General features: G+C 37.8%; 1 protein-coding gene across 3 annotated transcripts in view; it reads left to right on the top strand.

The window, feature by feature from the left end:
- Positions 1-373: 373 nt before the first annotated feature.
- The window catches only part of LOC123560746 (uncharacterized), a 33359-nt gene continuing 16114 nt past the window's right edge, over positions 374-17618 (top strand). The window contains exons 1-7 of one of the 3 annotated variants that reach the window (XM_053553034.1): positions 374-482; positions 2206-2458; positions 2974-4718; positions 5857-5965; positions 7988-8194; positions 8521-8624; positions 13748-13881. In XM_053553034.1, coding sequence (XP_053409009.1) covers positions 2238-2458; positions 2974-4718; positions 5857-5965; positions 7988-8194; positions 8521-8624; positions 13748-13881 — 2520 coding nt within the window. In that variant the 5' untranslated portion in view covers positions 374-482; positions 2206-2237. Of the gene's footprint in view, positions 483-613; positions 855-2205; positions 2459-2973; positions 4719-5856; positions 5966-7987; positions 8195-8520; positions 8625-13747; positions 13882-17618 lie in introns of those variants that run through there. The other 2 variants (XM_053553035.1, XM_053553033.1) reach the window with 2 other exon arrangements.

Below are 17618 nucleotides of genomic sequence, written 5' to 3'. Positions count from 1 at the left end.
CCTCCTTCTACCCTTGTTCATCATGCAGGTGCCCGTCAGTTTGTCCAATCAGAACAACTATCGCTGGCGACCTTAGCAGAATAGACCAATCAAAATGCGTAGCGCAATGTTGTAGTTTACTAAACGCAACAATTTTGAAATAAACCACACTTTAGCTTCATTATGAGACCAAAAAATGCAACAATGAAAGCAAGAATAATTAAAAGAACATTGTGAAACTACACTTCAACACCTTTTCTAAATGTATATAAATATGTTAGAGAATGCCATACATTATTTACATGCGAAATACGATGTTATAAAACTGCCCCATCAACATGGCTATGTTACTATTTTTAGAATGTACGAAGAGCTTTCGTATTTTCAGGGTTTGCAAGTACTTGTTCATGGGCTGTGGTTGCGTTCGTGGTACTATTTACGGCTGCGATACAAACGACATGTTACAAATCATTACAATTTTTGCCAAACTTCCACGTTAAAAGGTAAAATCAAGTGTTGTTTTTTGTCAAAATGGCTGAAAAATGCTCAAAATGTCGGTCCCTACACGAGGATTTGTTTCGATGACGAGGCCTATTTAGGGCGTAGTAATGAATGGCCGATATACGTACGCGGTCTTTGACTGTGCTGTAATAATAGGATGGGGAAATGAAATTGCAAATATGGACTGCAAACCAATAACCAAAGTTAACTACATGTTGCTAATTAATGACCTAAATTGATCCCATTCAGGGAATTCCAAACTCGCATGCCGTAAAGTTTACAGTGACCGAATTTCTTCATTTAATAGCCTCGCCTAAAAAAAACACAACAAATATGGCCGCCATGTTGTTTTTCATTCAGAACAGAAAAATTTGGTAAGAAATCAAGTATTAACTGTATTTTAATGTATGTAAACGCATCCAAATAGTGGCATATTCATTCAACAACGTAAGAACTGGGTCAAGGTGTCTATTTATGGTAACATGTAAACACGAGCAATCCCAGTATGTTTGTGTAATGACGCAATCTGATTAATTTCGTGCTTGAAATATTCGTTAAATTACACATCACACATAAGAAAACCTCATTTTTCTGCTTCTGTAATTTTATACTGTATTTTTCGAAAAGTATTTTGATAACACAGAATCATTCTTATCAAGAGACAAGACTGAAAATATTTCAGTAAATAAATGATATGAGTGTGTGTTAATGATTATATTAGGGTTGGACAAAATAGTAAATTACACTTAATAAACTTTTATAAAGACTGGTTAGTCCAAAAGAATTTCAAAGTGTGAAGTTTTTTTTAGACACTTCAATATTACGCATACTGTCTCTTGATGGGAGGCCTGTACTGGTTCTTCACAGGAAAGATGGTTTCGTGTGTATCGGTGCTATACACCAGGCACGTTTAAGAATCAGACTGTCTATTCGCAAAGAGCTAGGCTAAGTTAGCCAGACAGGCCTGTATCTAAAAAGTATTTCTCTACCTGTTCCGGGGGCTAAAATATCTCACTATGTCCCTCTGGTCAGATCACTAGATGTGTCTGTACTAGCTGAGGATGAAATTCGTGCCCTGTGTGGCTGCGTTTGTTATAATATGTAAATCACCTTTGAACCTGTTTATCATGAAAAGGGCACTATATAAATCTGGTATAATAATAATAATATGCATACTATTTGTTTTTTTTTCAACAGTATTTTGTCTATTTCTGAATTGATGCTATGATAAAAGGCATGCACACAGAACTTAATTACTAGAAAACCATTGCTTGTATTTGAAGACTTTGTAACATGTCAAAACATAAGTCATCAGTTAAGTCCTGGCCTGTAGAAATGAAATGACCATAGAAAGTCTTGACTATAAATGAAGTTTATGACTGTTGTTCATGGTCCAGTAATTTTTTAATTTTTTTGGTGAGTTTGACTGTAATATAACAGTTTATAATACAAACAGTAAACAGAATTTAAGATCTTTATAACAGAATTGAAGTTCGGCTGCCTGAAGTTCAAACATATCATTGTGCATATCAATCTACCTGGTTCTGTTGAACTCTTGTTGGGACTGATGTTTGTAATACTAGAACAACATGGATAATCATGTTAATAAACAGGTCAGATATGCCACCATTATCAGTAACTTTTCAATTATATATAGCATCAAAATTTTGTTATTTCTATGCTTACTGATTTTGCCATTTAATATAATGTTCTTTTTTCGATTAGATACCATTTTCCATGGAAACTCTTAGCTGGCAATGTATGAAGGGAAAAATATACATTACGCACAGTCAGCAGATCAGAAGCCATTATGTTCATTCAGTGGGAAAATATGTAATCAACGTCGACTGAACCACTATGGATTCTGTGTACGACATATTCTTGAGGATCCAACTGCACCGTTTAAAAGATGTGGCTATGTTGCAAAGTCAAGTAGACAGACTTGCACACAACCAATACCAAAAAATGAAGAGAGAGAGTAAGTTAATTCAGTGCTTTTTTATCAGATTATTAGAGTAATTGTATCTAAATGGTTTCAGTCTCATAAGCGAAGTAGGCAAATTGAGTTTGCTTGCTGAAGGCCAATACCTTCTGTGTCTGAAATGATCTAGGATCTTTCAACACCACTGTACTTGCAAGACCTTTGCTGCGAGGAATGGTTTAAACTTGCATAATTATATTCTAAGAATGTACCATTAACTGTTTTGATAAGATATAGTGAAATATTTACAGAATAACATGTGATAGCACAGTATCTTTTAATTGATGATTTTTGAAATTCTTAAATAATAAAAGTCGTAACAGATGAAAAAAAAAATGTTTTCTTTGTAAGTTTTGTCTAAATTGATATTTGATTTCTACTGTGTATAAAATACACAATTTTTGTATCTATCCAGATGAAGTGTCAGGTACTCTTATAACCACTGTCAAACTTTATTCCCCTATACAGACTACAGTTCTTGATAAAAATTAAATGTTTTTGTTTCTTTTCAGGTACTGTAACAACCATATGCAGGTGCTTGGCATGTTGCCAAAGAAAGAGCGAAAACCAAAGAAAGAAAAAGAAAGACATGGTTCATTGTCAAACCAGTTTCATCTCGGAGGTGCTAAATCAGACCCGGGTCTTCTTCAGAATAAAATCAGACCTAGGCTTACTGTTGGAGGCATTAAGTCAAAGCTGATGCCAAATAAATTATCATCGGGTGGGGAAGACATGGAGGATGTTTATGCATTTCCTACTGATAGTACAGAAAAGAAGGTGAAAGAACTAACAGCTGTGATTTCTAATGTTACGTTACCGAATGTGTCGGTATCAGTAACGGTTTCCCCGATGAACACACTAGGTGCTACTGTATCTAAATCTCCAGTTGATGCTGGTCAATCTTCATTGGCTAAGATTTACCCGGAACTTGCCGAAAAGTTGGAGAAAATAAAACCGAAAATGGAAACTAAAACCAAAGGAAAGGTTAAAAGTTCACGAACTATGAATAGCTTACAAACAAAAATTGCGCAGAACAAAATTAAAGATAAATTGAAAAGAAATCAGTGTTCATCTAACAACTCTTCCCAGTCACAGTCACCTAGCCACAGTTACACAAGTTCACCTGGGTATCAGATAAACTCGAGTTCTCCAAATCACCCACAGACAGCTAACTCTCCAGCTAATTCAGCACCGCCAAATGTAACAGTAGTGCGAGATGGAATTAATTCTGTTGTTGATGTATCGGCAGCATTGGGGGCTGCAAGTGCTGTGAATGTAGCTCCTGTACCTAGTCTTTCACATTTAAACCTTTTAAATGGTTTGAATTTACAGACATTGAATATGAGCCTAGAGCAGTTGGGTTTACCAGTTCCAACTGTAAGTGACATTGAACAAACACTTAAACAGCTGGCCTCGGCAGCAAATATACCTCTTGAAGGTAATCAAATGTTTAGTAATGAGACTGGCCTTTCAGCAGGCGTTCCTGAGCCACAGGTCGGGACCGTGTTACACCCTGCACCAGAGTTACAACATTTACTTCCACAGACTTTCACACCTCAGTCTAGACCACCTCCACCTTACTCTAGTGTTCATCATAAACCATCATCTGAGGTGCTTCAGACTGTGTCAGTCTCAAATGTATCAAATACTGTAACACAAACCGGACAGGTGATTAGGCAGGGTGTGAAAAGTGAGTTCATTACTGGACATCAAATAAGACCAGTAACATCAACACCACAATCATCATCATCATCGTCATCTGCATCACAAGTGGTAAATGTTCCTTTAGTGACGAGACAGTTTTTACCAAATGCTTCACCAAGTGGAGTGAAGGTTGTGCCAACTTCGACAACAGCATTATTGTCATCATCTACAACTTCATCATTAGCAGCACCTTTATCATCACCTTTACTACATTTTCCAGGACAACCAAAACTTACATTACTTACAACTTCACAGACACCCACAAGTGTTTCATCGAAAGTTACAGAATCTGCCAAGCAGAGTCTGAACTTTGCTGGTTTCCAGCAACCGAAAACAAAAGTGACAAAATCTAGACCAAGATCTCGTAATCCTTCGTCAACATCTAAACGTCCAGTTCCATTATTCTCTCTACCAATGACTTTAGTAAAACCAAGAAAAATACGAAAACTTTTAGATGATGAAGATGTTAAAAAGTTGAAAACAAAAAGTGCTATAGAATACTACAATATGAACAAACAGAAGAAAATTGATCAACACAGTATGATTTGTTCAAGTAAGTTTTTATGTTGTTGTGTATTGTTATCAAGGTTATAAAAGAGGAAGTGTATACTGTGAAATCATTGATATACGTGGCGGACTACTTTTTGTGGATTTCGTGGTTAAGTCAATCCACTTAATCCCAACGAACAAGTCAAACTCCCATTCATTTTATGTTCAAAAGTTGAAACCACAAATTCCTATCCCCATGAAATGGCCGTTTTCAACAAAACCACGAAATTTCCTGCCCACAAAATTAAATGATTTTACAGTAATAGGATTTAAATTGACTTTACCAGTAAAAAAATATTCAGATAATATATTGTTTGAAAATGGGTGCAGTACTAAAAGAAGGATCAGCAGCTATTGTTAATTATTTTTACACCCTGAAAGATGTAGATATAAAATCACCTTTATTATCATTATTTTTTGGAAAGGACACTTTGTATCTATATTATAGTCAGTTCACTCTATATCAATATTTAATGTAAGGCAATATACAGTGTCATTTAATCAGAGGCTGCATTTATTTTCGAACATGTCAATATGTACAAAAAAAAGAGAAAACATGGCTACTTAATAAACCATAAAAGGCAGACATAGCATTGAGATGCAATTTTTATTTAAGATTTTATTTATATACCATGTAAAATCGGGAAATAAAACTCTGCACATAATCTCTACAGTATCTCAGTGACAAAGAAATAAAAAAAAACATATTATTTACAATTTACATTAGTGCATTTAAAGAATATGCTTGTATAAATGATACTTGTTTTGGGTCACTATTTAATTTAGTTGATATTCCATGATGACATGTTATTCATCCTCATTGTTTCCCTTACAAAATGGGCAAAGCCTTCCATATCTCCCAGTTTCAGTATGTATTGGTGCAACACCTGATTACCGGTTTCTTCAGACATGTCTACATCTACATGTCTCTACTTTATCATATTTTAAAGTGAATTGATACTTAAGAGATTGCAATATTGGCTCTGTTAAAAAAGTTACCATAAATTGTATACATTATAAATGGAAAACAAGACGAACAGTTGCATGGTAGTAATGCTTGTCAGTAACAATAATAGAGATAAAACTTGAAAAGATGTGTATTCACACTTCCAATCTTGAGACATTTATGATTTTTTATGCAGGTGTAGCAAGCTCCGACGAGAGTGATCTTTCTGACTGTGATATGTTACCATGGCAACCAGACTGGTTCCTAGCCTCATCAGATGAGGAAATAGTGGAGGATGAAGAAGAGTAAGTTAAAATGAATTACTGTTATTATGTCATATATATGTATTATATCATTATGCCCCCACTCATTTATGTGGAGGGGTGGGGGGGGTGCGCATATAAAGTTGCTGCTGTCCGTATATCCCTAAATCTTGCTTGTCTCACTCCTCCCACACTATTAGCCTGATTTGTTCCAAACTTCCACAGATGAACAAGCTTGATTGTGTTGATTACTGTAAGGAAGGATTTTTTTCTGTGACTATTTTTAGTTTTACTGCAGTTATGGCCCTTTGATAGTTTTTAGCCCGACTATTTAAAGAATAGGTAGAGCTATTGGATTCACTCATGCATCTGCGTCCGCGTCCTGATTTGGAAATTTTTGTATGTAAGCTGGTATCTTAGTAACCACTTAGGAAATGGATTGAAACTTCACACACTTATTCACTGTGATAAACTGACTTACATTGCACAGGTTCCATAACTCTGTTTTGCTTTTTTAGAAAATCAGTTTGTCGGACTTAAAAATTTTTGGTTAAGGTTTTATATGTAAGCTGGTATCTCAGTACCCACTAATGGGAATGGATTGAAACTTCACACACTTGTTCACTGTCATGATCTGACATGCAGTGCACAGGTTCCATAACTCTTCTTTGAATTTGTACAAAATTATGCCCGTTTTTCGACTTAGCAGTTTTTGGTTAAGTTTTTGTATGTAAGCTGGTATCTCAGTACCCACTAGTGGGAATGGATTGAAACTTCACATGCTTGTTCACAGTCGTGATTACATAACTCTACTTTGAATTTTTACAAAATTGTGCCCCTTTTTTGACTTAGCAGTTTTTGGTTAAGTTTCTGTATGTAAGCTGGTATTTCAGTACCCACTTATGGGAATGGATTGAAACTTCACGCACTTGTCCATTGTCATGAACTGATATGCATGGTACAGGTTCCATAACCTTGTTTTGCAAGTTTACAAAATTATTCCCCTTTCCTACTTTAATATTCATCCAGACTGTCCAACTAACAAGGCTGTTGAATAGTCGGGCGTTGCTGTCCTCAGACAGTTTTTGGTTAAGTTTTTATATGTAAGCTGGTATCTCAGTACCCACTTATGGGAATGGATTGAAACTTCACACAATTGTCCATTGTCATGAACAGATATGCATGGTACAGGTTCAATAACCCTGTTTTGCAAGTTTACAAAATGATTCCCCTTTCCTACTTTTATATTCATTCAACTGACAAGGCTGTTGAATAGTCGGGCGTTGCTGTCCTCCTACAGCTCTTGTTGCTATATGGAATATAGAGAAAAATCTTGTGTGTCCAATTCCTCCCACACTATTAGTCTGATTTGCTTCAAACTTCCACAGATGAACAAGCTTGAGATGCAGATGACCATAAAGGAAGGATTTTTTTCTGTGAAGTTTTTTATTGCAGTTATGGCCCTTTGATAGTTTTTGCTATATAGAGGATGGCACGGTATGTGGGGGCATCTGTGTCCGATGGGCACAATTTCTAGTTATTATTATATTACTTTGGCTATTTAATTCACTGGCTAGAACTTTTCCCTGGGATTGGTGACTACATTGGAAAGTTTAGTCTTCATGGAAAAGATCAGAATTTTGTGTATAGTGATTGAAATGAATTTGTCCTTTGCTAAATTACAGTTTTGAATACTTTTTCCCCCCAAACATACGAATATCAGAATGTTAAAAGGGAAACTAGACTGGAGATTAATCAGGAAATCCAATCTTAAAAACAAATTTGATTTGATTCAGTAACATGATGATATATCGCATAAAGTAAAATGAGTATTTAGTTGTTGATGTGTTTATTTTGATGATATTTAATATATAAAGTAAGAAAATTGATTTTCTGATAATAGGGGACAGCATTGTTTGTGGAGAATTGATATTCATTTCCATTTTAATTATAAAACTAGTTAGGAAACTAGAAAGCAGAACTTTTCTAACAATGTACATGAACATATCATGATTTTTGCCTATTTAAAGGGATTTATCAGTGTTAATAATTTTCTCATTTTAGCAGTGATGACGGTTTAAGAACGGCAAAACTTGCACTGGGCCGAGCCAGATTACGAAGACAGTGTTCTCAAGCAAGGCGGTCAAGCCTTATGAATAAAAACACAAATGTGACAACATCAAGTCTCATAACTGCAGTGCGAGAATCACAAAAATCAACTGTTAAATGTTTACAAGAGATCAAATGCACTAAATCTAAATCCCCAGAAAGGTTTGTTTGACATATTTTCAAGACTTTACAAAATTATTCTGTTGTGATTTAGATGGTCATTATGATATTGTATTTATTGAAAAGAAGGCATATTTGTTTATAATAACTAAAAAGAGTACCAGTATACATTTTCCTTTTCATAGGTTTACAATGAAAATGTTTCAGACATATACTGAGCTTGAGTAAAGACTGCTATGAAGATGCTTTGATCAAAAAGTCAGTTTAAATTGCTTGTAGAATATAATTGTGTAAAAAGGCAGATAAGGTTGTCCAGAGCTTACTTGATTATTATTAAATCCTGTTTAACTGATAACTGCTTTTTTCAGATTAAAAAGTAAAGGTTTAGTTAAGAGAAGATGTCTGTACCGGGATGACAACGAATTGCAATGTAAACACAGTGTTGTGCCATACACAAATCATTGTATTAAACGTATCCTTTTATTGTTACTATATAAGGATTTTATATGGTGTTGTCATTCTTGTGGATGGCACAGTATGTGGGGGCATCCGTGTCCGATGGGCACAATTTCTAGTTATTATTATATTACTTTGGCTATTTAATTCACTGGCTAGAACTTTTCCCTGGGATTGGTGTTAAGCTGGTATCATTGCCATTTCTCACCACTCCCATCTTAAAAGTAAGGTCATGACTTTAGATAAGATGCTTTTTATGATCCATAAAGATGAAGTTTACACCTGCCGCAAACAGGCAAAATGGCAATTATATATTTGTGCCCTCCAAAAATTCTCAGTGGGCACTTGATGTTGAGTTGCCCTTGTCTGTTCATCCGAATTTGTGTCTTGCATAATCTCAAAAAGTGTTTGACCAAGAGTCACCAAACCTAACAGAATTGTTATTCAGCATGGGGGGTTGTGTGCAAGGTGTTTTAACTGGGATCTTACACAGCCAGACTAGACGTTTGCAAAGTGCAAGAACCTTAATTCTACTTTTTATGCCCCCAAAGGGAGGCATATTAGTTTTCAACTGTCCGTCCATTAGTTCGTTCATTCGTTCGTTCGTTAGTCACAACGTTAACTTTTTGCATGAAGGCACTTTACTCGCGAACCACTGCACCCAGGACCTTCAAACTTCACATGCTGATAGTACTTATTGAGTACGACGCCCCTACTGACTTTGGGGTCACCAAGTTAAAGGTCAAGGTCACAGGGGCCAACGTTAACTTTTTGCATGAAGGCACTTCACTCGCGAACCACTGCACCCAGGACCTTCAAACTTCACATGCTGATAGTACTTATTGAGTACACTACCCCTACGGACTTTGGGGTCACCAGGTCAAGGTCAAAGGGGCTAACGTTAACTTTTTGCATGAAGGCATCTACTCGTGAACCACTGCACCTAGGACCTTCAGACTTCACATGCTGATAGTACTTATTGAGTACACCACCCCTACCGACTTTGGGGTCACCAGGTCAAAGGTCAAGGTCACAGGGGCCAATGTTAACTTTTTGCATGAAGGCACTTTACTCGCGAACCACTGCATCCAGGACCTTCAAACTTCACATGCTGATAGTACTTATGAAGTACACCACTCCTACTAACATTGGGGTCACCAGGTAAAAGGTCAAGGTCACAGGGGCCAACGTTAATTTTTTGCATGAAGGCACTTTTCTTACGAAACCCTTCACCCAGGACCTTCAAACTTTACATGCTGATAGTACTTCTTGAGTACACCAACCCCTGCTGACTTTAGGGCCACCAGTTCAAAGGTCAAGGTCACAGGGGCCAACGTTAACTTTTTGCATAATGGCACTTTACATGCAAACCACTTCATTCAGGACCTTCAGACTTCACATGCTGATAGTACTTATTGAGTACACCACCCCTACAGACTTTGGGGTCACCAGGTCAAAGGTCAAGGTGCTGCGGGGGCATTTGTCACCATTAGTGACAGCTCTTGTTCTAAGAGCTTTTTAGCAACATCTGATGGAAATACTTGAGTGCTTGAAACATACTAAGAGATTGTCATGTACTATGATGTTGGAAACTAAATTCTGTCGATTTTGGGTTGTGTTAACACAGAAAATAAAGTTTTTTATTGTAAAAATAAAAGCCCTGTTTTATCTGCAAGATCAGGTATTTACAGTCACATCTCCACAAATAATCGTTATGGCTGAAAATAATCGTCATGAAGTTTTATGCCATTAAATAAATTTAATTGTAATTGGTTGGCATTAATTATCCCGCGTTGAGTGTACGCACGCATTGAATTTAAATTAATAAATCTATGTTAAACCTAACCCAAACCTTTAGTCAGTATATTGTACACTCAATATGTGCGATTTAATGTTGGCGTTTTCTCGAGTATGAATTAAGGGCATTAAAAGTATATTGTACCAGTTTGAAAACTCTTATCTTTTAAACTGTTGAAATTCCTTATCATTACCATCTGCAAACTAATACCATAGAATTGATAAATTGGAATATTGTAACAATGTGCTGAGCTGGGCATTCACATCTGGTTGAGTTTATTGTGTTACTTTCCATATCAGTGTTACTTTCCATATCAAAAAGAAACATAACAAACAAGACATGATACAAAAAAGTTCTAGTCTATAAGTTTGTTGGAGTTTTTTGTCCTACTTTGGTTTTATGGGTATTTCCAAACTCTAGTTTCAGCATACTATTCACAACAATAGTTGGATTGACTGATTAGGCCATTAGGGTGATACAGATTCAGAATTCAAAACATTAAGTCAGTAATAATTCAAGATGTTATATCCACCTGTCAGCTTAGGTGTTAGGGAGAAGTGAAGAGATTTTGGTGCCAGGATATGCCAGACAAAAAGGAACAAAATATATACTGCCTGTCTTCATTTAATGTATTAAAATAACATGTAAAATAAACAATCAAGCTTCCAGTACCAACTGTATTAAATGTTATAACACGAAAACTCATAAAAGCATTTCACAGTCCTTCCAGTACCAACTGTATTAAATGTTATAACACGAAAACTCATAAAAGCATTTCACAGTCCTTTAGATAATATTCTTCTCCAGCCCTCCGGAGCGTGCTCGTCGCGGAGAAGGCACAGGGCATCGACAGAAGTGGAGCCAAGACAGCTGTCGGTGTACTGACTAATTCCGGAGGGAGTGGCCCTGCAAAGGTTGGGACGATGAGATGGGCCATGCAGACTTCCAACAACTCTACCCGGGGGAGCCAAACTACTCAACTTCGGTTGTTTTATCTAACAAAAAGGCTTCGGCCACCCGGCTCCATTCAACTCGGGTGGTAATGATGGAACTCCTGCATGGCGATAGATGACAAGCAACAACAGAACGCTGCGACAGATCTTCGCGGGACACTCTGCGTGGCACGGATGTGTTGACCAGATAGAAGACCTGCCAGTACTTAGACGGCATGCAGAGAAGACCCCGAGCCGCTCAAACTTCACGCTCAACGTGAGGGGCGAGTGGGGAGGGGCAGCGACACCACGGGAGACACCTTGGACCAGAGGCCTCAACCGCCCTTTTAAGGGCGATGCTTGCCACACCTTCTTGGATATTGTCTATTGGCTACCACAGGGGAGCTGTCATTTAGGTCTCATTGGCCGCGACAGTGACTCATTTTCGGCATCAAAATTACTTATCTTTGGCATATACTCTACGGAAATTGCGTAGAGGTAAATTCTCACCACTTTGGCTTCAAAAAGTATCTTTAACGGCATGCCTGGTGACATGCCGGGGGTCTATACTCCACATAGCTTTCATGCTATACTGTGCCCTTACGGGCGGATGGACCCTTATTAAACTTAAATAAGAAGAATTTAGATAATATTAAATGTGTATTGCACTGACCCTGAATTAAATACTTGTCAACAGTAGTGAAGTCACATGGCTTTCATCCTGCTAATGTTAGCATGTATCAAAAGAAAAAGTTGTCAATCAAGTTTAACCCTGTTTCTAATGCAGTTGTCAAAATGTGCAAGAATTTCAGTTATTATGTCTCTCACCCCACCCCGCTCCTCTGGGGCAGACATATTGTTTTTGCCCTGTCCATTTGTCCGTATGTCACACTTCATTTCCGATCAATAACTGGAGAACCATTTGACCTAGAACCTTCAAACTTCATAGGATGGTAGGGCTGCTGGAGTAGACGGCCCCTATTGTTTTTGGGGTCACACCATCAAAGGTCAAGGTCACAGGGGCTTGAACATTGAAAAACATTTCCGATCAATAACTTGAGAACCACTTGACCCAGAATGTTGAAACTTCATAGGATGATTGGTCATGCAGAGAAGATGACCCCTGTTGTTTTTGGGGTCATTCCGTTAAAGGTCAAGGTCACAGGGGCCTGAACATCGAAAACCGTTTGCGATCAATAACTTGAGTACCACTTGACCAATAATGTTGAAGCTTCATAGGATGATTGTTCATGCAAAGTAGATGATCCCTATTGATTTTTAGGTCACTCTGTTAAAGGTCAAGGTCACAGGGGCTTGAACATTAAAAACCGTTTCCAGTCAGTAACTTGAGAACCACTTGACACAGAATGTTAAAACTTCATAGGATGATTGGTCATGCACAGTAGATGACCCCTATCGATTTTGGGGTCACTGTTAAAGGTCAAGGTCACAGGGGCCTGAACATGGAAAACCATTTCCGATCAATAACTTGAGAACCACTTGAACCAGAATGTTGAAATTTCATAGGATGATTGAACATGCCTCTAATGATTTTTGGGTCACTCTATTAAAGGTCAAGGTCATAGGGGCCTGGTCATGTAAAATCAATTCCAGACAGTAACTGGAGAATGACTTGACCCAAAATGTTGAAACTTAATAGGATGATTGGACATGCAGAGTAAATGACCCTTACTTGATCAAAGGTCAAGGTCACAGAAGCCTGAACAGTAACTTGAGAACCACTAGGCCAAGAATGTTGAAACTTTGTGGGATGACTGGACATGTCAAGTAGATGATCCCTATTGCAGTCAATCATCAGTGTCTCTATGACTCGCTTCTGACCCCTATTGACTTCTTGCCTATACAACTTTGCATTGGGGGAGACAAGCACTTTTTTACAAAAGTATCTTCTAGTTTAAAGTTGATTTTGTCACAGCAAGTGTCTAAATCTTGGTGTTTGTATAGTGTTTTAAAATACAAGTAAAATTAGATGGATTTAATGAAATTTAATATTACAGGTAAGGTACTTTTTAAAGCACAAAAGAGAATGTATTTATAAGTTAATGTTATCTTAAACAACTCAAAGTGACGTAACAGCCTTCACATTTCTCGGGAAAGTTTCACGTGTTGGAAGTAGGTGGAGCTTAAATTATGCCATCGTGTATTCGAGACAAGTTGAAAAGCATGCAAGTTGTCAACAGGCTGATAATTGGAAATGATAAAGAAATTGGGCGACTTGAATTTCACTTTGATGTCAGATTAAAGCAAAGTGGGGAGCTCCAGAGCGACTATTTTGCTCAAGTTGCCACCTAGCTCAAACTCTGCCAGTTTAATAAAATCTGTATTTTAAATAGCAGACATATACATAGGTGATAAAAAGATATGTTTCAAACCTTAACAGTGTATTAGATGTTATGTACAATGTGGATCAGCAGTTGTTTGAGTACTGTACAGCAAAGTTTGCTGATAACACTCAGTGCTGTCATCCTGTGATAGATGTCAAACATGAACTACCACTGTGTATGGAACATGGTGTGAAAGCTGTAAGTATTTATTTACCACACAGAGCAAATGTGATTCTTGTCTGTTAACTGTACAGGGAGAGTTATGTAACTCCAGTCAGAGACTCGAGTGTCCCATTACAAAGTTAGATAAATGTTTTTTTGTGATAAATGAAGAACAGGCATTGCAGTGAAGGAAAAGTTATGGATTTACCTAATTTCATGCTGAATCAGAATGTATTTTTACCATTGAAATCCAGGAACTATATAGGCTTATAGCTCACCTGAGCACAGAGTGATCAAGGTGAGCTATTATGATCACCTTGTGTCTGTTTTGTGTCATTGTATATCATCAAAAGTTTGACTGTTAACACTGTAGAGGTCACAATTTTGACTTTGTATTAAAAAACTTGGCTTACCGGTAATCTTAATGTAACTTGCCAGAATGTAACCCTCAAATAAAACTTTGAACTAACTAGTTACTATCTGGGGTAAAAACTTGGTTATTAAGAACACTTTGTTAAAACTCTATAGAGGCCACATTTTCTACCCAGCCTTCATGCAAGTTTGTGAGAATGTTTGTCTGTATGAAATCTAGGTCTTGAAAGTGGGGGCCTTGAATATTTAACTACATTGTAGGTCACTAGGTCAAATCAGGATAACCTCGTTATCATAAATCGTTGTCAGAATGTTTGTCTCCATGAAATAAAGGATAAGTAAAAAATTGAATTACCTGAGGTCAAAATCTAGGTCACTGGGTTAAATCATAGAAAAACCTTGTTAACATACTCAAGGTCACATGTTTATTTGATTTTCTTAAAACTTTGTCAGAATGTTTATGTAATCTAGGTTAAGTTCAAAACTGGTGTACCTGCAGTCTAAAACTAGGTCACTAGGTCAGATCATTGAAAAACCTTTTCAACACTCTAGAGGCCACATTTTGTATTTGGTATTTATGTCTCCCACCACACAGTGGTGTGGAAGACATATTGATTTACTCCAGTCTGTCTGTCTGTCTGTGTGTGTGTCTGTCACAAACCTTGTCCGCACTCTCAGTCGAACATTTCTCATCCGATCTTCACCAAACTTTTACAAAATATGTTTGACCATAAGACTTCGGCCAAGTTCGATAACTAGCCAAACGGTCCATGCACTTCGGAATTATGGCCCTTGAATTACAAAAAAAAAACACTCAGATTTCTTGCGCATTTTTTACTTCAAACCGGTGCCTATACTATTTTTAAAAGTAGTATAGAGGTCCTTTTTGTGTCAAAATAGCGCATGCACATGTGCTAAGTAAACAGTATATAAAGACTGACTTACTATTTAGATGATTAGGCAGTTGTGGGAGACATGCGCTTTTCTCAAAAGCATCTTTAGTCATAAAGAAATTGTCCGAATGTTTGTCTGGATGATGTACAGGTCAAGTTCAAAACTGGGTTATCTGAGGTCTTAAACTAGGTCACTAGGTCAAATCATAGAAAAACCTAGATAAAACTGTAGAGGCTCAATTTTTATGCCCCCCTTCGAAGAAGGAGGGGTTTATTGTTTTGCAGATGTCGGTTGGTTGGTCGGTCGGTCTGTCGGTTGGTATGTAGACCAATCCATTTCCAGATGATAACTCAAGAACTCTTGGGCCTAGGATCATGAAAGTTGATAGGATGGTTGGTCATAACCAGCAGATGACCCCTATTGATTTTGAGGTCAGTCGGTCAAAGGTCAAGGTCACAGTGACCTGGAACAGTTAAACGGTTTCCGGATGATAACTCAAGAATGCTTTGGCCTAGGATCATAAAAGTTGATAGTGGGGTTAGTCATGACCAGCAGATGGCCCCTATTGATTTTGAGATCAGTAGATCAAAGTTATTGACATGGAACAGTTAAACTGTTTCCGGATGATAACTCAAGAATGCTTGGGCCTAGGATCATGAAAGTTGATAGGGAGGTTAATCATGAGCAGCAGATGACCATTATTGATTTTGCGGTCAGTAGTTTAAAGGTCAAGGTCACAGTGACCCGGAATAGTTAAATGATTTCCGGATGATAACTCAAGAACACTTGGGCCTAGGATCACGAAAATTGATAGGGCGGTTGGTCATGAGCAGCAGATGACCCCAATTGATTTTGAGACTAGAGGTCAAGGTCACAGTGACCCAGAACAGTTAAACTGCTTCCGGACGATCACTTGGAGAATGCTTGGGTCTAGGATTGTGAAAGTTGATAGGGAGGTTAATCATGACCAGCAGATGACCCCTATTGATTTTGAGGTCAATAGGTCAAAGGTCAAGGTCACATTGACCCAGAACAATAGAACTTTTGTGTAAAGTGACCAAATAATTTCTGTTCCTTGTGCAATTACTGAATGCATCAAGGGGGGCATTTCATGTTCTACAAACTCTTGTCTTCTTGATCGTCAGTTTTTTTATGCCCCCACTTTTGGGAGGGGGGCATATAGATTTGCCCTTGTCTGTCCTTCCGTCCATCTGTCCGTCCGTCCTTCTGAGAATGTTGTGTCAGCATGTGTAGTTGTGCACCTGGGGTTTCGCGTCTGGATTCATTCAGTCATGTAGGAGTTATGACCCCTGACTTAGTAAACAATTGGTCATTTTAATGTTGTGTCGCGCGTAGCTCCAAAAGTATTTGACTTAGAGTCACCAAAGTTTACAGGAATGTTGGTCAGCTTGTGCAGTTGTGCACTTGGGGTTTCGCGTCCAGATTCATTCAGTCATGTAGGAGTTATGGCCCCTGACTTAGTTAAAAATTGGTCATTTTAATGTTGTGTCGCATGTAGCTCCAAAAGTATTTGACCAAGAGTCACCAAAGTTTACAGGAATGTTGGTCAGCATGTGTAGTTGTGCACCTGTGGTTTCGCGTCCGGATTCATTCAGTCTTGTAAGAGTTATGGCCCCTGACTTAGTTAAAAATTCGTCATTTTAATGTTGTGTCGCGCGTAGCTCCAAAAGTATTTAACTTAGAGTCACCAAAGTTTACAGGAATGTTGGTCAGCATGTGCAGTTGTGCACCTGGGGTTTCGCGTCCGAATTCATTCAGTCATGTAGGAGTTATGGCCCCTGACTTAGTTAAAAATTGGTCATTTTAATGTTGTGTCGCATGTAGCTCCAAAAGTATTTGACCAAGAGTCACCAAAGTTTACAGGAATGTTGGTCAGCATGTGTAGTTGTGCACCTGGGGTTTCGCGTCCGGATTCATTCAGTCTTGTAAGAGTTATGGCCCCTGACTTAGTTAAAAATTGGTCATTTTAATGTTGTGTCGCGCGTAGCTCCAAAAGTATTTGACCTAGAGTCACCAAAGTTTACATGAATGTTGGTCAGCATGTGCAGTTGTGCACCTGGGGTTTCGTGTCCGGATTCATTCAGTATTGTAGGAGTTATGGCCCCTGACATAGGAAAATATTGTCTTTTTAATGTTTTGTCGCACGTATTGTTTTCCCAAAGTTGATCTGTGTCCTTTGTCATGTAGTGGGAGCATCTGTGTCCCATGGACACATTTCTAGTTTGTCAGTATGTTTCTCTTAAAGTCTAGGACAAGCTTAAAAGTGGCATTCCTGAGGTCAAAAACTAGATCACTGTAAGCCAAATTAACACTTTGGAGGCCGCAATTTGTACTTGATCTTTGTAAAACTTTGACAGAATGGCACTTGGTAAGAATGTTTGTCTGTTAACAGTTTAAAATTTAGGATAGATCTATAACTTGTCCACTAGGTCTTAGAAAATTCTTGTTAACACTGTAGAGGTAACATTTTCAACATGATATTCATA

This window comes from Mercenaria mercenaria, chromosome 10 (assembly GCF_021730395.1).
Source record: "Mercenaria mercenaria strain notata chromosome 10, MADL_Memer_1, whole genome shotgun sequence".
In the NCBI taxonomy this organism is placed as follows: Eukaryota; Metazoa; Mollusca; class Bivalvia; order Venerida; family Veneridae; genus Mercenaria; species Mercenaria mercenaria.
Note: the sequence above shows the minus strand (reverse complement) of the source record. Positions and strands in the feature narration are given on the sequence as shown.